We start from the raw sequence: 25,347 nt of genomic DNA, 5'->3' as shown, positions 1-25,347 counted from the left end.
ATCTAGTGGCATGAATCTGTACTCTGAATTAGATGTGACGCAAAAACCGAATGAATCAATGAAGCATTTCCAAATGAAGCTGTAAACCAAGCAGAGGAAGTAATGCAACTTTAAGCCAAAAAATTACACACACAAATTGTTTTTTTAGAAAAGTACCAAGTTTGTTGTTGTGGGCTTTAAGCCTGGTTTTCAGTATGTTAGGTGATATCTTGCTGTTTTAACTCAAAACACGAGCTTGAAACTTGAAACTGACTGCAGTTCGTGTCTGCCTCAACCCTGTGGGGTGAGTGTGGTTTCAACCCCATAAATTAAAATGAGGAAGTTGGTCACTGGTGTTTCTGTTCTCATTTTAAGCAGGCAAGAATTGAAAATAGGACTAATTATGTCAAGATCTTGTTGGAAATGTTTTCTTCAGTCATCTGTGAGTCTTCGTTCACAAATTGCGAAACTTCCCTTTTTCCAGAGAGCTTACTGACAAATACATGTATGCAACAAAGTATTAGGTAACATCCTTACACTGTAGGAAGGCTACCAATGTCTATTTCAACTTTACCAGAAGTCTATTATATGTGTGAGAGTGGATGACGTTGAAAGGAGACTTGATCTTTCAAACCACCACAACCTTGCAAGGAAAAATAAATACATCATGTGTTTCTAACTGGGTCCATTTGTAACTTTGAGATTTGCATTTGTCTTTATTTAGTGGTGGAAAATTAAGGCTCACAAAGACAACAGATTTTAAATGGGGATTAAAATGAGGAAACAAAGTTCTAATAATGAACTGTGTTTATGGCGAGTGTGATACAGACCTAGGATTCTATAGTGTTATATTTGTGCCAACATTTTGAGTGCTAATGTTTACTTTTCCTTAAGTAAAGGAAAAGGAAAAACATGCTAATGTTTCCTTAAGTAAACATTAGCTTGCTATTCATGCTATTGTGAAGATTACAATAAATAAGATGATTTGTCAAAGAGGCTATTTTTATTGTTGGTTTGGTCAAGAAAAAAATCTTAACAGTACAGTAATTAAAAGTTGGATTCTTTTTAGCCTGTGATTTTCTGCTTTAAAATAAATAACGATAAGAGAGGCTATGGGATATCGCAAAATGTGTTCAGGACAAATAACTCCAGTCTCAAAAAATGTGAAGGCATTTTCACTGAAAGATGCACAACTAATTTTCTCGCCGAAGCGAGACAACTTCCTGTTTTTAACGGTGAAGAAACGGTGAGTCTGTCTAAATTTACATAAGGACATCTGAACAGTAGATGCAGTTGGTGGCCATCATTTCTGCTCCTCATTCCTTTATTCAGGTTTATTTCTCCAGCGTGGCCGTGCAGACATTTGGTAAGAGCAATTTCTATGTCCTGCAGAAAATTATACTTTGGTGGTGACTATGGATTTTTGTAAAAAAGATGATTTACTTTAGTAAGTTTTCTCTTCTTCTACTGACAGTCATCCATCATGATGAACAAAATGTTACTGAGTGTCTTCTTTTTATCAAGTAAGTGTTTTTTTTGTGTGTTCATTTCAACCATTTATCTACTTCTGTGACACAATTCGGTCAAATAATGCAAATTAATTTATAGCAGAAATGAGTTAGATCAGTAAGCTGGTAGTTAATAGTTACCAAATTGTACGACTAAATTCATGCCAAGAATATGTAAAAAATTGTTGTGGTTTGAAATTGGATCAGAGTGTGATATCTGTATTACAAACAATCTATGTTTTATTGCATTTGGAGAAACATAACCGAGAAGCAAACTATCTTTGTCATATATTTCCACAATATGTTGTGGTGTTGTAATAAAAGCTGCAATAAGAAGTACTTATTACTTTTTTAGGTAACTATGGCTGTGACTGCATGGCACAGCATTCACAGAAAAAACAAATCATTTGTAAAGCACTACTTTAGGACACCAGTCGCATAAAAATAGTGTGACTTGTATCACTAAGCTGCACACGGTAACTGCATTTAATCACATTTTCAAATGTATTGATATTTATTGATGCACCTTAATTGAGCAAACAGAGGAGAAAAATATCAAAACCAACAATCCCGACAACACAGGGAGCATTGGGGTATCCTTAATTAGAATTTATCATCGCAACAATAAATCAAAATCTTATCATGATAAGAAATCTATCATGATAAATGGGACAATAAACGCCCAGTCGTAGTTTGGAAGACACTTGGGCATGTGTTGCTGTTTTTTCTTTGGTTTATAAAATGTTATATTTACATAATTTCTTAGCTTTTGTGTGTAAGATAGGGATGTATTTTTCGGTCCTGTTGTAGTTCCATAACAAAACATTTTAAGTTAAGGAAAGCAAGCCTCGTGTGGAGATCTTTTCCAAGTTGTTCTCTAGTTGTCCAACAACATACAGTCTTGTGTTGTGAGGACGGCTAAAAGCCGTGCCAGATTTGTTTACAATGCAAACACGGTATTTATTGACCAATCTAACAATAAATTGTGGCCCCTGGTTTTGCAGGCTCTGTGATTGCTTGTGGTGATGTGAGCCTTTTCATTACCACACCGCATCCGATGGAGGCTCTGAACGGATCCTGTTTACATATTCCCTGTAGCTTCACAGCTAAAACTGAAGGCAGCTTTTCCAGTGGAAAACTTGTCGGAGTTTGGATGAAAAGTGACCCAAGTTTCTCGACATATCCACATAATGTGATTTTCAACAGCAGTGAGAAAACCAGCGTCTATCCCATGACTATAACTGGCGATCTGAAGGAGAAAAACTGCACCACTTTGTTTTCAGGCATAAACCAAAGACACGCAGACACATATTACTTTAGAATTGAACACGGCCAATTTAAGGCTTCGGCTATTTGTGATGCTCTTCAAATAAATATAAAAGGTAAGGCAGTTTTCTGTTGTTTAATGAATGGCGTTAAAATGAGGAAGAACGTTAAAATGTATCACTAATTTCATTAAATTAGTCAAATATTTAAAAAGTTTTCAGTTGTAACATAATGCTTTATTTTTTGCTTACGCTGTCCACTTTGTGACTTCCAGCACGTTATTATTACAAAAACAATTTTTTTCTTGCTTGTTTGTTTTCCAAAACACTTAATTCCAAATGTTGTTTTTATCTTGTGCTTTGCAAAAAAGTATCTACAACTCTTCTCCCACATTTTATCCTGTTACAGCCACAAACGTCAATGTTTTCATACCAAGTTTTTATGTTAAAATCTAGACCAAGATACAGCAGTCCCTATTGTTTGAAGGAAAAAGACACAATTTTTTGAAATATTCTATTAATTAACATCCGAAAAGTGTTGCATGAATTCAGTTCCCTTGAGTCAACAGTTTGTAAAACCGCCACCAGCTGCAATTAGAGCCACAAGTCTTTGTGGGTTGGTGTTGTGGTACAACAAGTCTCAAGTGTTTGGCAAGCCTCCAACCGGGTTTTCTACTAGAATTGTCCTGTGTTTAGCTTCGACCATCTTCACTTCAACCCTCTGACCTGCTGAATACAAACTAACCCACTGGACAGTTTTGTTTGTGCCTTACTTTACAACTGATACTTTGACTCACTGCATAAAATCTGTTTTTGTTTCCAGAATATCGTCTTTTCAGTGGCAATGTGCCAAAATAGAACTACTTGTTCAAGGCAGTGTACATGCGATAATGACAAAACCAGCTTTCAAAAATCTGTGACAATATATGTTTAATGATTTTAATGCATTTACTATTTATCATTTAAAACCCCAGATTCTCCTTGGAGTCCCAGCATTAATGTTCCCTCTGACCTGAAGGAGCATCAGTCTGTCACTGTAACCTGCTCAGCTTTCACTCCCTGTCCACACTCACCTCCTCAACTCACCTGGAATCTCCAACAAGACTCTCTCAGACAAACAGAGAAAAACACAGATGGAACCTTTACAACTAAAATCCAGGAGAACATCACTCTGTCAGACACACATGATGGATACAACATCAGATGTTCTGCCAGATATCCTGTGATTGGAGGAATCAAGACAGCAGAGACAGAAGTGACTCTCAGTGTTTCATGTAAGTGATCCTGTCAGCAGGTCATGGTTCAGCTGTTTGTGATCAATAAAGTTCATGTGTCTCATTTTCCTCAGATGCTCCTAGAAACACCTCAGCATCCATCAGTTCATCAGGTTTGGTGTCAGCAGGTAGCTGGGTGGAGCTGAGCTGCTCCAGCAGAGCCAAACCTCCACCCAGATTCACCTGGTTCAGGATCAGCAAACATGGAGACATTAATGTGTCTGTGGGGCAGGTTTACAGCTTCAACGCCACTGAGCGAGGAAAATATCACTGTTTGGCCACAAATCATCTGGGGAAAGAGATATCATCAGAGATCGTTCTGAGGTTTGAAGGTAAATTGCTAACAACCCTGAAAGATTTAATTTTTCGTCTTTAAAGGATGACCTCAAGTTCTACATGTTTGTTTCATGGAAGTTTTGTCACAGCAATCTGAACACTGGGTGGGAATTTGCAGTGGAATCATTATTACGATCATCGTTCTTGTTGTCTGTATTTGGTGAGTGTGTGTTTCTGCTAACAGTGTTTATATATGTCTCCACCAGCTCTGAAAGGAGACATTCTTGTGCTTCATACGGTTTTACATCTGATTTATTCTCCATAATTTGTTTAGCAGTGTTATCGTTTGCTGGAGGAGAAAAAAGAGGACAGATGCAGCCGTACCACTTCGACAGGTACGAATACGCTGAACAGTGCAGCAGATTCTTCATGTGACTGAATACATAAAGATTCCAAAATTGGGAATTTAATTACAGAAATTTCAATTTTTCTACTTTTACAGATTGTAAATAGTAAAGAGTCTACAAGAAGCACAGAAGACGAAGAAAAAGAACAAACCCTCCATTATGGAGAGATTCAGTTTCTAAAGCGAAGCCCTGAACCATCCAACTGCAGAGTGGATGGTTCAGACACAGTCTACTCTCAGGTTAAGGTACTTGAGCCAGCAAGTCATTTGAGGCAAATGGCTGATGACCCAGAATCCCTCTATGCTCAAGTAAAACATCAGTGATTTGAGATTTATTTTTATTTTTACAGGTTTCTGTGTAGCTTAATCCTTTTCAAAATACCTCATGTACAAAAAGACACCTGAATGTGTGAATGCAATGCTTACACTTCCTCAACAGGAAACTCAAACTTTCACACTTCACCTTTTTTTTCCCAGAAGAGTATACACAGATGTATGCAAAGAATGTCAGAACTCTGAAAAAAGGGGAACCTTGCACACTTTTCTGTTCACACACCTGCAGCATATGAGCACCAAGAGCTTGACTTATGTCATGCGTGTGCATGAATCCCACGTCAGTTTCGTTTCATACGCTGACTTGTGATATCAGCCAGAAAAGCTTATCAGTTTGTATTCTTTCGTTTTCAGCCCAGTTATAATCCAATTCATTGCGATGTACAAGTTTCTTTAAGGTTATTTTGGTTCATACTCTCTTGGTTCTGCTCTCCACTTTGGTAGTCACCCTACTGACGTGCAGCTAATCTTTCACTATTCCAACAAAAACATTCCTGGATGCATTTATGTTATTTCCTTATGAGTTTTGTTACATTTTCTGCTAGTCAACAGGGAGTTTCTGAGGTTTTTCTTGTCCTGCTCACAGGTATCATTATCTACGCATTTGAAGAAAGATGTCAATTAAACAATATATGAACTCACAATAAGCTATTGTGACTTATGTACGAGTCACAATAGCATTTATTTTTTCCATAGGGATTAAAAAAGACAATGAAAATACATAGAAATAAAGAATAAATATGTTGAATCTGAGGCCTGTTAGAGCTGTGAGGGTTATGTCACAGATGTTTTTGAACGTCTTCATAAATTATTAAGCAAAAATGTACAGTAAACTCAAAGTGAGATGGAGGAACAGATGAAACTTAGAAAAAAAAACCAAAAGGAAGGGAAACATTTCTGCATATTTTCAGTAACTTATTATAATATCTTATAATCCCATTCAGGCAGTTTGCAGCTGTCTGAATGTTTGGTATGCAGCATACCAAACACACATTTGCATTATCCTCCAGTTGGAGAACTTGTGAGGGCAAAGTTACAAGTGAAAGGTTGGACAGAACAGAGACACAAAAACTTAGATATTAACTAACTATAATTTATGCATGAAAGCTATAGTTGATTCATGAAGTCATCAAGCTAGCTCTGGATGTAAAATTACCCTAATGTCTGACATTGCTAAACCGTATGCTGTTTCACATTTAAGAACTAAATATGGTTTATTTGGTTTGTAATAATGAATCAATTTTGACCAAAAGTATTGAATTTTCTTTAAATGACACAATGGAATCCAATGTTTTAAAATGCATTATGTTGACATGTTTCTGAGATTTATTTTACAGAAATAAACCTCAATATAAATATTCTACATTTCAAAAACTGATCGATGCTTTCTTCATTACAAGTGTCGTTTTTAATGGTATAAGCTGAGGTTTTCCTACTTCCCCTTAAACTTATTTAGCTGTGTGGTTGCTAAAAACATGTTTTAAATGCAGCAACCATTCACTTCGGGTTTGACTTTGTTGTCAGCCCAAGTGAAAATAGTAATGGATGGAGAAATTGTTGTGATACCAGGAAGTACTTTGTAAGTTTTCAATACCATATTTGAAGTGGTGAGACGAAATGAGAAGCCACTGGCTCGTATTTGATATAAATCTACTTATTGGTTTTCTTTATCTTCTGTTTCCAGACTGTTTTCTTTGTGTTTATTTTTGACATCAATTTGCTATATGTCCACTAAAAAATCCACACGATTTCGATTCAAGGTCAGGAATACTTTATTGATCCCAAAGGGAAATTAAATGTTGTTGTAACATGTAGGAATAAAGTCGTGATATTACGACTTGTTTCATATTATTTGTTCTCGTATTATTTCAGCATTCTTTTCGAACCACTTTATTGTCGTAATGCTGACTTTATTCCCGTATTATTTCGACATTATTCTCGTTATATCATGACTTTATTCTGCTAATTTTATGACTTTGTACTCGCATTTTTTTTCTTATTATGGCCGTCACACTTTGTCATAAAAAATACCGAAATAAGTGTACATTTTATAAAAATGAACTCTTAACCTCCAACTCACCTGTCTCCTTTGAAACTAGCAGACCTGCTCCACCTTCCAGTTAGCTAGCATCTCAGTGGTTACAAATATCAAGCGTGTCTATATTTCCAACATCAGGGATGATGGTGCCATCTTTAGGCCACACTACGTACTTCTAAATATAAGGCTGCAGTCTCTCTCTCTTGCCACTAGGGGCGATGTAGCTCATCAGCAGCTCAAAGTGAACAGTTGTTCTTTGTCCTCGATTCCAGCATTCCCAGGTTAGAAAGAGGCCCGTTTCCCACATAGACTGGTTGGTACGCTTATAATTTTAATCTTTAAATGGGGAATTCAACAATTGATCTGATTTAGTGAGTAAAAAACAAAATAAAATAAAATAAAAAACTATGACCCCCACAACCCATCAAATCCTTGAGTGCAACAGGAGAGTCCATTCAGTCGTCATGTAATGACTGCAGACATCGACAGGTTAACCATTTTAAAATGAAAGAACAGAGAAATAGAACATCTTAGCCAATTTTTATTTTATGTTTAAATCATATATACAAAAATCCAGTGAAATAGGCACTTTTACATCATTTCAAAGTTATTGCATCAAACTTTTTTTTAAATCACCCTTGAAGCTTTACATATAAAACATGACAGTTAAGATAAAATGCAGATTTAGCCTACTCTAACCTCACACCATCAGAAAGGAGATTGCATGTGATTAATATAGTAAATGACAAAATAAAATGTAAATATGCTTATTTTGATTGTTTAGTATTTTTTAGATTTAGTCTAACTTGAAGTTTAAATGTCCCCCATGCTGACTCAAAGTAAGACAAGTTGACAATAACCAGATCCAGAGGCAAGATAAGGAAAACAAAAAGTTCAAAAGTTATTCCCCTTTTAAGCTTAGGGGTCATTTTACCTTACTCTATTCAGAGAGCTCAAAAACACTTTTAAGTTCCAATTTGTGTTCTTGTTTACTTTCTGCGAGAGCCAAAATTCACAAATTCAACATTGTTTGCAAACTCCAAACTTCATCCTTTGCAAGCAGAAGACACCTGTGGATTACACAGAAGAGAAAAAGACAGTGTCAAGTTCCACATTTACAGCAGATTTTTACAAAAACTGACTCATGGATAAACAGGATTATCAATGCACAGAAACTTTGCTGTGGTACAAACCTGGAGCAACACAGTGTGTTCATCTTACACATCTGCATCTGCAATAAGACAAAAAAAAATCCATCATGTTAGTTTATGAATAACTTTCCAGACAATCATTTTCAAAATGTATGTATACTGTATATCACCAATTAGCTTGAAGCCTAAAGTATAGTGGAAAACAATATCAACTGAGTCTTCACTTTCTCATTCGGGTCCCTGTGGTTCAAACAATCTGATCAATAAAGTGCAAAAGCTTAAAAGCAGTACCCCATTCGTGGGTTGTTGTCTTTCCCACATGTGTCACTCTGCATGTGTAGTGCTCTCCTTCCTTTGGAGTGAAACTCGCGTGCTTGGTGAGGTGGTAGTGCCAGTTCTCCTCAAAGGCCAGGTCAGTCTGCTTGGCATCAGCTATTTCCTGTCCGTTCTTCAGCAAATCAATTCTGATCTCTGGTGGGTGGAAGCCGCTGACGTGGCAGATGAGGACGTTTTGCACTCCATACAGCCCAGGGTTGCGACTGTAGATCTGCACCTTTGGTGATACTGACAACACATACACGGCATTAACACATCTTCAAAAAGATACTTTAGAATAATTCATCAAAATTATACACCTTTTTTTTGTTATTTATTTTTATTATAGTCTTAAAATGGCAGTGACGAAGAAAAGTTATGGCATTTGGGAAACTGAAGCTATGCATGTTTTGTTTTGTTGTTTTTCTTTGTCACTGTTAGTGACTTTCTAATATAATGCTACAGGTAGTTACACAACTCCACAGCTACCTAAGGTTTGAGGAATATCCAGTTCTTCCTCTTTTATCATCTACACAACCAACATAAGTACTTTTGTTTTTAGGTTGACACATTCCACATTTAATACTAATGCAGTCATCCCTAAGGACCAATTAAAGAACACCAAAGAGACCAATTAACTTACCAAGGAAGAAGCTGGGAGATAAATATATTAATCCTAAAAATGTCCCAATCCTTGTTTTAGGGACAGAAAATTTGTTTGCTTTCAAAACTCGTCTATCACCATTTTGCAGTGACTAATTAAAGTCAATGACATCTTTGTTTGGGAATGTATTTTCTTACTAACATAACCAACAGCGGATGGACCTGTTTGAGTGGAATGAGGAACAAGGTTGCACTTGAATGTAGAAGCAGAAACATCAAACACTGTCCCCGCCAAGAGACTCGCAAAAGACGCCAACGGATGGAAGACATCAAGACCAAACTCTTCAGCCCCAACCATATATTCCTGCTCAGGAATACAGTTTAACACAATTACACTCCAACAGTCCTCTTGGGATGATTGTTTTCTAGTAACTCGATCTGCCAATAGTTGGTATGGCCTCACCCACACCTTGTACAGCCATTGAAAACAAAAATGGCTGTACAAGGAGTACCCAGCTAAAGTCCACAATGAACATAAAACTCTTGGACTTTGACATGTTTTACAATCTTATGAAGAAGACACAATCTCAGTTTCTTTAGGCGACCATAAAATCCTCATAATATCCTTTCTTGTGGGTAAAACTGAAAATGTGAAGAACATCTTGATTATTTTTAAATTATGCCAACTTTTTTCTCATAAGTAATAAGTTCTCTAAGACTCAACAAAGGTGTTGTTTAATACAGTAAAACCATTTCTCAAACTCCAGTCCCATGACAAAATAATAAACAATGGATAAGAACTGGTTCTAATCACAGCAGTAAATTTAGTGTAGTCAGGAAGAGGTATTGCAGCAACGTGAGGAATTTTGTGTAACACACTCAGGATTTCCCCCAGTGTATCATAAGCCTGACGGGCCACCAGGCTAAGTATTGCTTATTTATTTAAGTCGTTTTAAAATGTTTGCATATTTTCAGACTTTATAGTTGGTGTTCAGGTATTAATCTTACAATCTTTCAAAAATACATAATTATCAAGGGATATTTTCAAATTTCCTGTCAACTTTAAAGATTTTTAATTCAAAATCACTCAAAATCATGCTGAATGACTGCCCTAGCACCCAACCACCAGGCTTATATGTTTTCTGGAGGAAACCTTGACACTGAGTCTGACTGGATTGCAATGTAGCTAGAATCAAATTGAAATTTATGTAATTTAATTTAAACAGGACTGGTTTTATTTGACATTTTTGATTTGGACCTCTTTGCATTGTAAAGTGCCTTAAAATGACCGTTGTTGAAAATTGGCCCTTGTAAAACAAACTGAACTAAAGGCTTTGATACATTAGCAATAAAACTACAACAGTTAATGTATGACTCATATGACATGGCAGATACTTCCATGTGCCATTATATCATCTATTCTCTTGGTTTGTACATGGGAACATGAGAAACATAGTTAAACACCAGGCAAAACCCCTATAAATAAACAACAATAACAAGTAATCTTAACATAAAGCTTTTTCTTTTTATCATTGAACACTAATACGTTATTAATGTAATATGGTAAAGTTGTCTCGAATCATAAAAACATCCTTTACATGTAGTTGTATTTTTCAGAAGTACATCAAACTGTACAGAATATAGAAAAAAGCAAATCGCGTTCCTTTAAAATGAGCTCCATAAAGCCAGCTACGGGTTTGTACTTTTCTAAATAAAAATAGATACTACCAAAAATATGCGGGTTATTTTGAGGAAAAAATATAACAGGGCTCTGTGTTTTAAAAACTATTCAAGTACCAGTGTACTACTTAACCACTACAATGTATTTACCGAGAATGATTTTAACAGGTTACGCAAAGACAGTGAGCGACATGTTTGTTTTTATTTTAAGGTTTCTTTACAGCTATTCTAAAACAGATGTGTCAGTCTTATTTTAAGCTTACTCACCGCACTAATATATTAGTAATTTATCCGGGTTATATCTATGGTTAGGCCTGAACCTGTACATTTTCGAGTCTTCTTCCTTGTAACACAGCGCCATATCTGTACAGTATACCCGCTGAAACAAAGACAAAATACGGAACACAACTAAATTACCTTCTTTAGCCATTACAGCGTAAGACGCGTAGAGAACAACGACCAGGAAAAATAACTCCTTCATGATTCTTTGTTTTAAGACGGTCTCTGGCAGAAGAAGGTGCTTTCTCTTCGTATAAAAACGGTGACAAAAAGTGCGCAACAACTCGAATCGAAAGTAAAAATGTTAGTCAGGTGAAGTACACCCAGATAAGACTAACCCTGCCCAGCAAAGTCACTGAAGGCCACGTGGTATTCCCTCAACCAATAAGGAAATTTAAAGAAACTGTTGCTAGGTGGAATTTACATTAAATTATTGACGTTTTCTTTTTCTTTTAGTTTTCTGGGTAGCTAGCAAAAGATGAAAATGTGTCTTACCGTCATCTAGTGGTCAGAATGTTAATTATCAGCTTCGTTATAATGGATCAATCAAGTAATATGTAAAATGAACAAATAATTGAAAAGCTTTGAGTTAGTTTTTAAACTATCAATTACATAAGATTTTTGTTCTTAATTTAAGATATTTGATCAAGATGCCTGACCTTAATTTATCATGATGACGTAATCCCATGGCAATATGGCATGAACAAGTTCGGACATGTCATCTTTTCCTTGGTACTTTTAGAGAGATAGAGAATCACGCTTTCCTTTCCAACACAGTAATAAAATCTAATTGTATTTTTTCCCCTTTTGTTTTTCTTCAGTAGCTTATTTCAGATCGTATTCTCGGGCACATATTATTTTATATTATGTATCAATGTAACAGTTGCGTTTGATCTTGTGTATATATATATATATATATATATATATATATATATATATATATATATATATATATATATATATATATATATATATATATATATAAATAAAATTCCCTTCTCACCCTCCGTGGGTGGTCTCTTTCATCCTCTGAGCTTGGGTCCTCTACCAGAGGCCTGGGAGCTTGAGGGTTCTCCTCCAGTATCTTGACTGTGCCTAGAACTGCACATTTCTGGACTGAGATGTCTGATGTTGTTCCTGGGGTCTGTTTGAGCCACTGCTCCAGTTTGGGGGTGACTGCCCCGAGGGCCCCGATGACCACAGGCACCACTGTGGTCTTCACCTTCCAGGTCTTTTCCAGTTCCTCTCTGAGGCCCTGGTATTTCTCCAGTTTCTCATGCTCCTTTTTCCTGATGTTGTAGTCACTTGGTATTGCTACATCCACCACAACGGCTTTCCTCTGTTCTTTATCCACCACCACAATGTCCGGTTGGTTCGCCATTACCATCTTGTCTGTCTGGATCTGGAAGTCCCACAGGATCTTAGCTCGGTCATTCTCCACCACCTTTGGGGGTGTTCCCCACTTCAATCTCAGGGCTTCCAGTCCATATTCTGCACAGATGTTCCTGTACACTATGCCCGCCACTTGGTTATGTCGTTCCATGTACGCTTTCCCTGCCAGTATCTTGCACCCTGCTGTTATGTGCTGGACTGTCTCAGAGGCCTCCTTGCACAACCTACACCTTGGGTCTTGTCTGGTGTGGTAGATCTGTGCCTCTATTGCTCTGGCGTTTAGGGCCTGTTCCTGTGCAGCCAGGATGAGGGCCTCTGTGCTGCTTTTGAGTCCAGCTTTCTCCAGCCATTGGTAGGATTTCCTGATATCAGCCACTTCAGTTATTTGTCGGTGGTACATCCCATGTAGGGGCTTGTCCTCCCATGATGGTACCTCTAGCACCTCGTCTTCTGTTCCCCATTGCCTGAGACATTCGCTGAGCACATCGTCTGTTGAGGCTTTGTCCTTGATGTATTTATGGATCTTGGATGTTTCATCCTGGACAGTGGCTCTCACACTCACTAGTCCTCTGCCTCCTTCCTTACGGCTTGTGTACAGTCTCAGGGTGCTGGATTTGGGGTGGAACCCTCCATGCATGGTTAGTAGCTTCCGAGTCTTAACATCCGTGGCCTTTATCTCTTCCATTGGCCAGCTAATTATTCCGGCAGGGTATCTGATTACTGGTAAGGCATAGCTGTTTATCGCACGGATCTTGTTCTTGCCATTGAGCTGGCTTCTCAGGACTTGCCTTATTCGTTGGAGGTATTTGGCTGTGGCTCCTTTCCTTGTGACCTCATCGAGGTTGCCATTTGCTTGTGGTATTCCCAGGTTCCTTTAGCTGTGCTCTATGTCTGCTATTGTTCCCTCTGGGAGTGAGACCCCTTCTGTGCGGACGACCTTCCCTCTCTTTGTAATCATCCGACCGCACTTCTCTAGTCCGAATGACATTCTAATGTCAGTGCTGTAGATCCTTGTGGTGTGGATCAGTGAGTCGATGTCTCGCTCGCTCTTGGCGTACAGCTTGATGTCATCCATGTAGAGGAGGTGACCTCTACACTTTACCTTTAATAACATAAAGTTACCTAATTTTTAAAGTGCAATCAGTAATACTTTTATAACAAATTTATATCAGTAATGATTTCTTGGTTAATGTCAAGTTGTCATAACAAAGACATTTTGAATAATGTCAACTTTGTATTAAAAGTGTCATAATTTACCGAATGACGCTTTATGACAACAGTCATAAATATTCATGAAGGCTTATTCATGTTCATGACAGTTGTTATGTCATGTTTATGACAGTGTCATGACAGTCTTATTCACCCCCTTTGTATTTTTTCATGTTGAGATTTTCTTGAGGAAATGCAAATAAACATATTTCCTATAACATACTCTACTAAAGCAGTAAATCTGCAGTTCCACTGACAGTGTATAGTAGTGAAACTTTTGCAGGTGGGGCTAAATTACTTTAAAAAGATACTTCCTGTTTCACAGTATAAGGAAGGAAGATCTATTTAACCGATCATAACTGATTTATTTAACCCGTTACATCTGGTCTGAAGGCAAGACTCTAGCTTTGTGATCTGCTCAATAACTTTAAATAATAAACTGCCCGATTCGTTGAAATTTTCAGCTTTGGTAAGGAAATATTGATGTTGCAATTTTTGAATTTGTCATAATATACCTTAAAAATGTGTTATTTCTGCTCACTTATTCATTGTTTCACTTCTCAAATTTCTGGATTAAAATGTTCATTTTCATGTTGAGAACTGCTTTGATTTTAAGAAATTTTCTATTACAATTGTTTTAATCTTGTTTCCAGTCTGAGAGATGGCAGCTCTGTCCGAGAACATGCTAACATTCAGCATGGTACTGAGTGTCTTCTTTTTCCCCGGTGAGCTTTTTGTTAGCTTCCTTTCACTTGGAGAAACAATTTCTAGTCTAAAATATTTGATCCTGACATTGTGTAATGAAACATGCTGCAGCTATCATGAACTTTTTCTGTGGGCAGATTTGGCTCCACATGATGCTCATCATCATTGAAATTACTTCTTTTGCAAAGTGGCTTGAGACAAAATGGAGCTCTAAAAATAAACTGATTCGAACTGAACCATGGGTCTGTTTGGTGCCAACAGCAACTTCACTTTTAAATGAATAACATACAAACGTTTGTGGAGTTTAAAGCAGCATCTAAGTTTGAGAAACAGTTGTGGTTCAGCTTAGTTAAAATAAAACAAACTACATTTTGATTTATCTGAAAACTGAACTTACATTTTCGAAACAAACCCTATTTTAACTTTAGTGCTGTCAAATATTCTATGACCCTCTCGTTTTGTTTTCATTTACTGGCATGAAGCAACAGCTAGAAGGTTTACTTTGAGTTTTCAGCCTGAGCCATCAGAAAAAAGTGATACTGTCTCTTTAAATTCCTCTTTAAAATAGAATTTTGAATCTTGTGTTTTTAGGTACTTTGGCTGATTGTGCTCATGAACCACAGCTGTCCATCTCATCGCCACAAACAATGAAGGCACTGAGTGCAAGCTGTTTATACATCCCATGCAAATTCAGAATTAAACTGGAGGAAAATCTTGATGGAGGGAAACCCATCTATGGAGTCTGGATTAAAAATGATGTGAGGTTTGCACAGGCTCCACAAAATGTTGTATTCAACAGCAGTAAATCCGTTAACATTTTTCAAATGAACATGGCTGGAAATCTGAGAGAGAGAGACTGCACCACCATTTTCTCTAATTTACACGCAAATCAGTCAAACACATATTTCTTCAGAATCGAGAACGGTCGTTTTAGGAGCACAGCCTCCTGTAATCCTCTTCAAATTGGAGTTCAAGGTAAGGCAATAACATTTAAAACTTTATGATACCTTTCTTCATATTTCAATCACAAACATCAGCGTATTTTATTGGACTTTTATGCGATAGATAAAGTGCAAGATATGATAATTCCGCTCGATTCTCATCTCCCTTCAGAGTGCTGTCTGGGATTTGTCCCATAGAGCTTGATTTCTCATTTCATCTTGGCCAATCCATGAACACCAGAAGGGGGGATCATTTTATTTCAACTATTGTATTGTATTACACTCTGAAAATCTGGCAGGGCGTAGATCTTTGTATTTTATGGTAACAGAAAATTTTTGTGATATACTCTGACTCTTGTGGTTGTATGGTATTAGAAAAAAAAGTGAAAGAGGTGTAAATATTTTTGCAAGGCAGAAGGAGGATTGACTTTGTTCCATAAACAAATTACTGTGTAGTACCTTCTGTTTAGTGATCATGTTTGCTTTCAAACCCCAGATTCTCCTTGGAGTCCCAGCATCAATGTTCCCTCTGACCTGAAGGAGCATCAGTCTGTCACTGTAACCTGCTCAGCTTTCACTCCCTGTCCACACTCACCTCCTGAACTCACATTGAATCTCCAACAAGACTCTCTCAGACAAACAGAGGAAAACACTGATGGAACCTTTACAACTAAAATCCAGGAGAACATCACTCTGTCAGACACACATGATGGATACAACATCAGCTGTTCTGCCAGATATCCTGTGATTGGAGGAAGCAAGACAGCAGGGACAGAAGTGACTCTCAGTGTTTCATGTAAGTGATCCTGTCAGCAGGTCATGGTTCAGCTGTTTTTGATCAATAAAGTTCATGTGTCTCATTTTCCTCAGATGCTCCTAAAGACACCTCAGCATCCATCAGTCCATCAGATTTGGTGTCAGCAGGTAGCTGGGTGAAGCTGATATGCTCCAGCAGAGCCAAACCTCCACCCAGATTCACCTGGTTCAGGAACAGCAAACATGGAGTCACTAAAGCAGCTGTGGGCCAGGTTTACATTCTCCAGATGACCAACATGACAGACATGGAAAGATATTTCTGTGAGGCTGAAAATACTCTGGGGAGTCAGACATCAACATGGAGTCACTTGAAAGACCACGGTAAAAGCAGAATTGATTTTCTCATACTGTACATCAGTCGATCTAAACAGATTCTTGAATTATTTGAAAATCATGTTAAATGTCATGCCCTTCAGCGAAAAGTTCTTGAATGCGAGTGAGACCAACTTATCTGTCTTCTAACACAGCTTTTAATAGAGTAGTTCATATGGATCAGAGATGGAGCTCTCAAAAGAAACAAAATGATTTTCCTTTCTTCGGCGGCAGGGCTTTCATGATGTCAGGATATTACAGCAGAGCATTGTCTGGTATGAAAGAGTTGAAAATGGATGTCCACAAATGCTCTGCTTTCAGTCTGAATTAGCTTGAGCTCCTTTTGCAAGCATGAATTGATGAAAACATATAGATTATTTTGAACATGCAAAGCTGCTGGTGAACTGCCCAGAAAAGACGGTTGATCCAATGGAAATAAATACATGACAAACGTTTCAGATTTTTATCAGAAAAGTACTTTAAAAACAGATACATTTCCACCAATTTCTCAATTATTGGACTGCTGCTGTGTCGGCCTGTCTCACAAACAAATTAAAATACATTAAAGCTTTTGGTTGGAATATGACTCAATGAAAAGACATTTGCAGCAGTTGAGTCACAACTTCCTGGACAGCTTGTCATTGACACAGTAACCTTTTGTTGCAGATAATCAAGTGAGTGCGTTAAGTGGCCACATCACAGTGAAGATTGTGGGGATAGTAATTCTCTGTGGTTCAGTGTTTGTCTTTGAGTGGTGAGGAAAACAACATTTCATGAATTAATACTTTGAAACTGTTGACTGGTTGGTCTTTGGATGATCTTGGTTTTTGGGATTCTCACATTCCTTCCTTCCTTTTACTTGTCCTGTTAGTTGGTTTAGATCAAGATTTCCCGGCAAACCAAAAAAGGTAAGTTTGCTGAATTTGTTTTAAGTCACACCACGCAAAATATCAAAATGTGTTTTTTATTTTTTTTCCCTGGTTGATCTTTGATATAAGAAAATCAGAGACAGTGATAATAAAAGCCTAGCCTTACAGCACTGGCAGGAAAACTTGGCCCCTCCAATTTATTTTCAGCATCTTATTTACAATTCAGTGGTGGAAACTTTATCATATTTACAAAAAACGACAAGAAGGACCAGCAAAGCGGACGACTCACTGCTGCAGTAGAAGGGAGATGAGAGTAATTTCTATCTGCTCCATCTGCTGGGGACGGATTTATTAAAAATCCACAGGGAGAGATGGACACTAGGTGGTGCTAGACAATTTTCTGAGATACTGAATTTGGGGTTTTCATTGGTTGTGTGAGCTATAATCATTGACATTAAAAGAAAAAAGCATTTGAAATACATCAGTCTGTGTGTAACAAATTAATGTAATGTACAACTTTCACTTTTTGAATGGAATTACTGATTTAAATAAACTTTTTCATGATATTCTCATTTTTGACCAGCACCTGTACAACGTACAATGTCCACAGGACACAGAAGATGAGGATGTCAACAGAGTGATGGAGATTCAGACATCATGAACCACAAGGAGAAATGAAACAAAGTCCAGCTTTTCGTTCTTTTTTTAAAATTTTTTTTAAAAACTTGTTTTTTATTATTATTTTTGAAGTATAAATCAAGATAGTTATTTAGCCTTGGAAAAAAGTGTTCAAATTGTGACGACAGAAAAATTGTCAAAATTAGCACAGATCCATCTTTTATAGCAGCATTTTCAGCAATGCTCAAGTAACAGAACAAAAACCTTTTAGATTTTATTTTGTTTGTATAATTGAAATAGCTTTTTCAACCATGTTTTAATGTTCCTATTCTCTCTGAGAAACTGAGTTTTTATCTGTAAAAGAAACTTTATAAATAAAATATATTTCACTTCAGTATTAGTTGATCTGTCAAACTAGTATTGTGAATTATTCTACTAGCCCTTTTTGGGTAGATATCAAAGTGTCTCTTTACAAAATATTTCACACGCTCACCCATTACTTGTATACTTTGACTTGCCATAAAAAAAATTCTGTGTATGTGATTGAAAAGATCCTCTCATATGTTGCTTTTATGTGAAGATTTCTTCATTTGTATTAAAGCTCCAACAAAATAGAGAATCTTGGTGAGAAGTTCTGTGAAAATATTTCAGATGAATCAAAAAATTGTTTACATTTTGAGTGAAGATGATATCCTGTTGTCTGAGTCGGGGAGTTCACTTTTTTATTCTGCTGAATCCGTGGTTTACACTGTGACCATCTGGCTTTCAGTCTGTGGTTCCACTGACAGCAGAAAGATTTTACCTCGATGCGGCTAAATTACTTTAAAAAGATACTTCCTGTTTCACAGTAAAAGGAAGCAAGGCGATTCACAACCAGTCCGTTTAACCAGTGACGTCTGGTCTGAAGGTGAGACTCCATCTCTGTGATCGGCTCAATAACTGTAAATAAAAAAAACACCTTATTTGTTGAAATTTTCATCTTTGGTAAGAAAATATTGTTTTGCAATATTTGAATTTGTCATTACATATAAAAATGTTTAATATTTCTACTCGCACTTTGTTTCACTTAAATTTCAGGAGTAAAATGTTCATTTTCATGTTCGGAACTGCTTTGATTTTAAGAAATATTGTATTGCACTTGTTTTAATTTTGCTTTCAGACAGAGATTCAGGTCTGTGAGTCTGATGGCAGCTCTGTCTGAAAATCTGCTGACAGTCAGCATCTTACTTTGTCTCTTCTTTCTCCCAGGTGAGCGTTTGTTTTTGTTAACGTCCTTTCATTTGGAGACGTTTCTAGTATAAAATATTTGATCCTCAAACGTGTAACATTTTTCTGTAGCCAGATTTGTCGTTTGTTTTGTGCAAACTACAGCTTTGGAATTTATATGAACTTATAATTTGTAGTTAAGCTCTACTGATAACTTTGATGCAGCCACATGTTTTCTGTTACCCACTCATTTCCTGCCAAGAACCACAATTGAACATTTTCGGTTCAAAAGCAGCATACCCTGTTTCTATCAGATTGTTCTACTCTCTCTTAAAATGCTTAAATAATTCCTGCTTGCTCAAAAATATGCATTGGTTTAAGTACCAACCCAAATTTTTGCTCTCAGATTCCATTCTGCTCCAGGAAATATTGTCTGCCGTCATAAATAGATGTTTTTGTGTCATAAATAGATTACATAAGATTTATGTCTCTTCTCTAGTGTTCATCTTCCCACTCTTCCTGTGACTCAACAATGCCTCCCATATTTCGAAGGTTTGCTTTGAGTTTTCAGCCTGAGCCTTCAGATGCTTATTTCAGCAATTTATAAGCCTTTTTCTAATTCAAATTAGATTTTGTAAGTTAGCTTTCTGTTATGAACAGTCTAAACAATAATGGGTAACTATAGTTGAAAATTATAGCTAGAGTGATGCATTTTCTCAAACCGTGACCTTTCCTGTCAGAAATGTTAACTTGCTTATTAAGACAACACACAAGTGGACACCAGAGAGCGGAAATTTGATTTTTTTCTGACTCAAGTCGTAATGAGTCACTCACCAAATTGACTCAAGTTTTTGAGTCACTGAGTCAGTTAAAATTATCTCGTCCTTAGTAATCTTCCTTTACGTTTCTTGAAAAAAGCGTTATGACCCGTCTAGGGGCGGCCAGATCACAACATGAAGAATCCATCCTCTTCGGATCCCGAGCAGCCAACACACAAAATTTAACATTTTACACTGTTATTTTAAAAAGATGCATTTTTGATTGAGATTTTACAAGAAATGGAGCATATCGCTTCAGAGTGAGCTATAATGGCGGAAACAACAAACAAAAGGAAACTACATCTGAATATTAAACCTAATTGAAAGTAAATAAAACCAAATGACAAAAACTTACCTCTCTAATTAAGAAAAACATGAGAAAACTAAACGGCAGCTTACTCCTACAAACTCCAACAACTTCACAAGGTGTTAGCAAATAGTACGAGCGGTAGAAATGAGCTGAAGATGGACGGCAGGATGTCCGCGTCAGCGGCTTTTATATCCGTCACTTCCGGGAGGCCGCCAATTGGACGTCTCCGTCGTCTTCTAGGAACCAATCAGGGACGGGCACCTTCACACTCACGTTTACATAATTAACTTTACGACGGCAGTCGTAACAAAAGTAAAAGAAAATAGGATCTACAGCATACCTAATCTATATAATACAAGAATTTATAGTAATCCTAAATGTAAACAGAAATATTTAGACTTATTTAAAGTAAAATGTCAAAAAACAACCAAACTGTAAATATCTGGCTTCAATTCTAAACTTGGACTCAAACATTTTATATTAAACAAATTATATTAAATCAGCATTTCTGTTGTCTCTCCAGAACTCAGTGACATATGAAGGATGGTAATAGTTAAATACCAAATCGTAAATGCAAAGTGCAAAATATGGGGCATACCAAAGAGCTACACTTATATGTCGAAAACAAGGCAGGTTTTTCCACAAAACTTGGTTCATGTTTAGTCTTCTCATTCCCCACCAAATTTGTATTCCGACTGTTTTTACAGGGACTTTGGAAACTTGTTCTCATAAACCACGGCTGTTCATCAGATCACTACAAACAATGAGGGCATTGAGTGGATCCTGTTTACACATCCCATGTAATTTTGGTATTAAACCAGAGAAGGAGCTTGAAGATGAAAACCCCATCTATGGAATCTGGATCAAAAGTGACCTGAGGTTTGCAACGGCTCCACAAAATGTTGTGTTCAACAGCAGCAAGTCCGTTAACATCTTTCAAATGAACATAGCGGGAAATCTGAGAGCAAGAGACTGCACCACTCTCTTCTCCAACTTACAAGCAAATCAGACGGACGTGTATTATTTCAGAATGGAGAACGGTCGCTTTATGAGCACGGCCTCTTGTAACCCTATTCGAATCGAAGTTGAAGGTAAGAAAATAAAATTACACAGTATATAATACCTTCATTGAAAAGTTAGAAGCTGAATTTTTAGAAAGCAGAATATGTTTGTGCCTGTGACACTTCTCATTGTTAATATCAAAACTTACTTTTAAATAATAAAATCCATATGAAAAATGTTTTAATGCTACAAACAGCACCATAAAGGTTTAATCCAGGGTTACATTATAAATATTCATCATCCAAAAATGGAAAGAGTATTGTACAACAACCAACCTGCCTATACATGACCATCTCTACTTACATAAATAATTAGTTCTGCCTGTATCCACCAGTTTAGTTGTCATGTTTGTTTGAAATCACCAGATTCTCCTTGGACTCCCACCATTAATATTTCCGCCGGTGACCTGAAGGAGCATCAGTCTGTCACTGTAACCTGCTCAGCTTTCACTCCCTGTCCACACTCACCTCCTGAACTCACCTGGAATCTCCAACAAGACTCTCTCAGACAAACAGAGAAAAACACAGATGGAACCTTTACAACTAAAATCCAGGAGAACATCACTCTGTCAGACACACATGATGGATACAACATCAGATGTTCTGCCAGATATCCTGTGATTGGAGGAAGCAAGACAGCAGAGACAGAAGTGACTCTCAGTGTTTCATGTAAGTGATCCTGTCAGCAGGTCATGGTTCAGCTGTTTGTGATCAATAAAGTCCATGTGTCTCATTTTCCTCAGATGCTCCTAAATACACCTCAGCATCCATCAGTCCATCAGGTTTGGTGTCAGCAGGTAGCTGGGTGGAGCTGAGCTGCTCCAGCAGAGCCAAACCTCCGATCAGGAGCTTCACCTGGTTCAGGAACAGCAAACACGGAGCCGTTAAAGTTGCTGTGGGTCAGGTTTACAGACTCCAGATGACCAACGTGACAGACTTGGGAAGTTATTACTGTGAGGCTGAAAATATTCTGGGGAGTCAGACATCAACATCGAGTCATTTAAAAGACCATGGTAATTTCTTTATGTTAGTTGTGTTGATATATGATGTTAAAGTGCTCCAAAACTAACCCCTTACTTATGTTACGTGTGTCCAAATGCCTCCACATATTTTCATAAATGGTAGTGGAAGAAATATAAATAAATGATATTTTGGGTTTGTTTTAATAAATAACAAGAACTGGATACAATATTTTAAAATTAAATTAAAGAAATACTAAAATTATATATTATGACAATTAAGTATAAGTAGTCATATAAATAATTATAAAAGTATCGATAAATTGAAATAAAAATAATTTTTAGATATTTTCCAACTCCGTTGAAATTTGTCCTTAGTTTTTGTCAACACCGTCAGAAATGAAAAGAATGTAAAAAAAAAATCAGGCATTATTGGGGGGCACCATAACTTCTGAGGACCCCATGACGTTGTCTTTTCTCTTCCTTTGCTAGGAGGGCTAGTTAGCTCCGGTTAGCTTAAGTTATTCTTTAGTTTTTTCTTCTGTTTTATTCCTAAGTTGTTTGTCACAACCATGATGTGTCAACTCCATAACTGACAATTTACAAAACTCTGATGAAATTTTGCGAAATAAAAGCTTAATTTAGGTAAACTGTAAAGATTTCATGGACCTGATGAGCTACAATATGGCCTCCTTCAGAATAACAACATATAAATTGAGGTAGTTTGGCATTTCGTCAACTCCGTCAGATGTCAACACCGTCAGAGTTTTTCTGACTCTTTCAGTGAAATTGTTGTCAAATCTCACTTAATTGTGCAACTAATTCATTTTAATGTATTTTACATGAATTGCATTACTTCACATGTACCAAGTTTTTCATTTTACTCACTAGTTTGTCACCACCTTCAGTTCTGTGTCAACTCCGTCATGCACTGTCAACTCCATCAGATGGACTTTTTCTTGTTTTTGTTTTAAATAATATTTATTTTATTTCTTGAGAAGCATTTGTCTGTAAATTGAGTAAAATATCACTAATGGGGTATTTTAAAAATAATTTTAGATTTATTTTTGTCAGATGGTGATGACAAAGTTCTGGGTCAGGTCGATTAAAAATGTAATTTTTTTAAAAAAATTCGCAACTGGGAGCCTGTACCTTAGCATCTTCATATTTTCTAAACATTATTTGTCATATTTGCATACATAAGGTTGAGAAATAATAAAAAAAAATATGGGAAAATTAAAACCCATTTTGTCCCTATTCTCAAGAATCACTGATTATATATATATATATATATATATATATATATATATATATATATATATATATATATATATATATATATATATCCATAGCCTGTCTTGTTGACGGGATCTACAGCACGGACATTGGGATGTCATTCGGACTAGAGAAGTGTGGTCAGATGGTTACAAAGAGAGGGAAGGTCATCCGTACTGAAGGGGTCTCACTCCCAGAAGAAACAATAGCAGACATAGAGCACAGCTACAAGTACCTGGGAATACCACAAGCAAATGGCAACCTCGATGAGGTCACAAGGAAAGGAGCCACAGCCAAGTACCTCCAACGAATAAGGCAAGTCCTGAGAAGCCAGCTCAATGGCAAGAACAAGATCAGTGTGATAAACAGCTATGCCTTACCAGTAATCAGATACCCTGCAGGAATAATTAGCTGGCCAATGGAGGAGATAAAGACCACGGATGTTTAGACTCGGAAGCTACTAACCATGCATGGACGGTTCCACCCCAAATCCAGCACCCTGAGACTGTACACAAGCCATAAGGAAGGAGGCAGAGGACTAGTGAGTGTGAGAGCCACTGTCCAGGATGAAAAATCCAAGATCCATAAATACATCAAGCACAAAGCCTCAACGGACAACGTGCTCAGCGAATGTCTCGTACAATGGGGAACAGAAGCTGAGGTGCTGGAGCAACCAGCATGGGAGGACAAGCCCCTACATGGGATGTACCACCGACAAATAACTGAAGTGGCTGATATCAGGAAATCCTACCAATGGCTGGAGAAAGCTGGACTCAAGGACAGCACAGAGGCCCTCATCCTGGCTGCACAGGAACAGGCCCTAAACACCAGAGCAATAGAGGCTCAGATCTACCACACCAGACAAGACCCAAGGTGTAGGTTGTGCAAGGAGGCCTCTGAGACAGTCCAGCACATAACAGTAGGGTGCAAGATGCTGGCAGGGAAAGCGTACATGGAACGACATAACCAAGTGGCGGGCATAGTGTACAGGAACATCTGTGCAGAATATGGACTGGAAGCCCCGAGGTCAAAGTGGGGAACACCCCCGAAGGTGGTGGAGAATGACCGAGCTAAGATCCTGTGGGACTTCCAGATCCAGACAGACAAGATGGTAATGGCGAACCAACTGAACATTGTGGTGGTGGATAAAGAACAGAGGAAAGCCGTTGTGGTGGATGTAGCAATACCAAGTGACCACAACATCAGGAAAAAGGAGAACGAGAAACTGGAGAAATACCAGGGCCTCAGAGAGGAACTGGAGAAGGCCTGGAAGGTGAAGACCACAGTGGTGCCTGTGGTCATCAGGGCCCTCGGGGCAGTCACCCCCAAACTGGAGCAGTGGCTCAAACAGACCCCAGGAACAACATCAGACATCTCAGTCCAGAAATGTGCAGTTCTAGGCACAGTCAAGATACTGGAGGAGAACCCTCAAGCTCTCAGGCCTCTGGTAGAGGACCCAAGCTCAGAGGATGAAAGAGACCACCCACAGAGGGTGAGAAGGGAATTTTATATTAGTTTACAAGCGTGTGCTTTCTCAGTGCTCATCACGACCACGCACGTATTTTGCCGCGTGGGTGGGGCTGAGCGGCAAGAAGACGCAGGGGGAACCGGATCTGATGGGGAAACGCGGATTGACGCAACAGGAGTGGCAACCCTAGTCCAAATTTAGCTTTGTCTGGTCAAAATGCATTTTTAGATATCTTGTACGTATAGTCAGACAAAACCGAATGTATATTAAAACGGCCTGCC

The 25,347-nt window shown here is 37.7% G+C and overlaps 5 protein-coding genes and 1 non-coding gene across 7 annotated transcripts; 5 read left to right on the top strand and 1 right to left on the bottom strand.

The window, feature by feature from the left end:
* The first annotated feature begins 753 nt into the window (after positions 1-753).
* On the top strand, positions 754-4,126 carry LOC106931934 (myelin-associated glycoprotein-like). Of its 2 annotated transcripts, XM_088001594.1 has the most exons (4): positions 754-1,345; positions 1,454-1,502; positions 2,492-2,869; positions 3,727-4,126. In XM_088001594.1, the coding sequence occupies exons 2-4, from the start codon at positions 1,463-1,465 to the stop codon at positions 4,032-4,034; spliced, it is 726 nt and encodes a 241-aa protein (XP_087857720.1). In that variant the 5' UTR covers positions 754-1,345; positions 1,454-1,462; the 3' UTR covers positions 4,035-4,126. The 2 variants fall into 2 exon arrangements, with proteins under 2 accessions (XP_087857720.1, XP_087857721.1); XM_088001595.1 differs by lacking the exon at positions 754-1,345 and having other exon boundaries at positions 1,357-1,502.
* LOC106931932 (uncharacterized) lies at positions 4,091-6,872 on the top strand (the record flags this gene model as incomplete). Its single annotated transcript, XM_015010336.2, has 4 exons — positions 4,091-4,358; positions 4,441-4,522; positions 4,637-4,697; positions 4,805-6,872. Coding segments are annotated over 4 exons (639 nt in total), but the record flags the coding sequence as incomplete, so codon positions are not given.
* Positions 6,873-7,600: 728 nt separating this feature from the next.
* Positions 7,601-11,430, bottom strand: LOC106931933 (beta-2-microglobulin-like). Its single transcript, XM_015010337.2, has 4 exons — positions 11,246-11,430; positions 8,522-8,794; positions 8,273-8,310; positions 7,601-8,149 (listed from the first exon to the last, which is right to left on the bottom strand). Exons 1-3 carry the CDS (start codon positions 11,307-11,309, stop codon positions 8,297-8,299), a joined length of 351 nt encoding a protein of 116 aa, XP_014865823.2. The 5' UTR covers positions 11,310-11,430; the 3' UTR covers positions 7,601-8,149; positions 8,273-8,296.
* A 2,936-nt stretch (positions 11,431-14,366) lies between these two features.
* Positions 14,367-16,158, top strand: LOC148153340 (B-cell receptor CD22-like). Its single transcript, XM_088001597.1, has 3 exons — positions 14,367-14,433; positions 15,005-15,388; positions 15,851-16,158. Exons 1-3 carry the CDS (start codon positions 14,370-14,372, stop codon positions 16,156-16,158), a joined length of 756 nt encoding a protein of 251 aa, XP_087857723.1. The 5' UTR covers positions 14,367-14,369.
* A 77-nt stretch (positions 16,159-16,235) lies between these two features.
* Positions 16,236-18,588, top strand: LOC106912915 (uncharacterized). Its single transcript, XR_015761731.1, has 4 exons — positions 16,236-16,491; positions 17,149-17,236; positions 17,354-17,390; positions 17,935-18,588. It is a non-coding gene; the product is annotated as an uncharacterized LOC106912915 (transcript).
* A 2,161-nt stretch (positions 18,589-20,749) lies between these two features.
* On the top strand, positions 20,750-22,067 carry LOC106912916 (sialic acid-binding Ig-like lectin 10). Its single transcript, XM_088001593.1, has 2 exons — positions 20,750-21,394; positions 21,731-22,067. Exons 1-2 carry the CDS (start codon positions 20,875-20,877, stop codon positions 22,039-22,041), a joined length of 831 nt encoding a protein of 276 aa, XP_087857719.1. The 5' UTR covers positions 20,750-20,874; the 3' UTR covers positions 22,042-22,067.
* Positions 22,068-25,347: the final 3,280 nt, after the last annotated feature.

The sequence above is a fragment of the Poecilia mexicana genome, unplaced genomic scaffold (genome assembly GCF_051168715.1).
Source record: "Poecilia mexicana isolate PSO_F unplaced genomic scaffold, ASM5116871v1 scaffold_20, whole genome shotgun sequence".
In the NCBI taxonomy this organism is placed as follows: domain Eukaryota; kingdom Metazoa; phylum Chordata; class Actinopteri; order Cyprinodontiformes; family Poeciliidae; genus Poecilia; species Poecilia mexicana.
The sequence above is the reverse complement of the archived record's forward strand: the minus strand, read 5'-3'. Positions and strand labels throughout refer to the sequence as shown.

What these genes read in the sequence shown, in the direction of transcription:
- LOC106931934 (XM_088001594.1), top strand. Translation starts at nt 1,463, where the DNA reads ATGATGAACAAAATGTTACTGAGTGTCTTCTTTTTATCAA. An exon ending in GAGTGTCTTCTTTTTATCAA is followed by an intron (nt 1,503 to 2,491) that starts GTAAGTGTTTTT and finishes CTGGTTTTGCAG; the next exon opens with GCTCTGTGATTGCTTGTGGT. An exon ending in TCTTCAAATAAATATAAAAG is followed by an intron (nt 2,870 to 3,726) that starts GTAAGGCAGTTT and finishes TTAAAACCCCAG; the next exon opens with ATTCTCCTTGGAGTCCCAGC.
- LOC106912916 (XM_088001593.1), top strand. Translation starts at nt 20,875, where the DNA reads ATGCAAAGTGCAAAATATGGGGCATACCAAAGAGCTACACTTATATGT. An exon ending in TATTCGAATCGAAGTTGAAG is followed by an intron (nt 21,395 to 21,730) that starts GTAAGAAAATAA and finishes TGAAATCACCAG; the next exon opens with ATTCTCCTTGGACTCCCACC.
- LOC148153340 (XM_088001597.1), top strand. Translation starts at nt 14,370, where the DNA reads ATGGCAGCTCTGTCCGAGAACATGCTAACATTCAGCATGGTACTGAGT. An exon ending in GAGTGTCTTCTTTTTCCCCG is followed by an intron (nt 14,434 to 15,004) that starts GTGAGCTTTTTG and finishes TTGTGTTTTTAG; the next exon opens with GTACTTTGGCTGATTGTGCT. An exon ending in TCTTCAAATTGGAGTTCAAG is followed by an intron (nt 15,389 to 15,850) that starts GTAAGGCAATAA and finishes TTCAAACCCCAG; the next exon opens with ATTCTCCTTGGAGTCCCAGC.
- LOC106931933 (XM_015010337.2), bottom strand. Translation starts at nt 11,309, where the DNA reads ATGAAGGAGTTATTTTTCCTGGTCGTTGTTCTCTACGCGTCTTACGCT. An exon ending in CGCTGTAATGGCTAAAGAAG is followed by an intron (nt 8,795 to 11,245) that starts GTAATTTAGTTG and finishes ATGTGTTGTCAG; the next exon opens with TATCACCAAAGGTGCAGATC.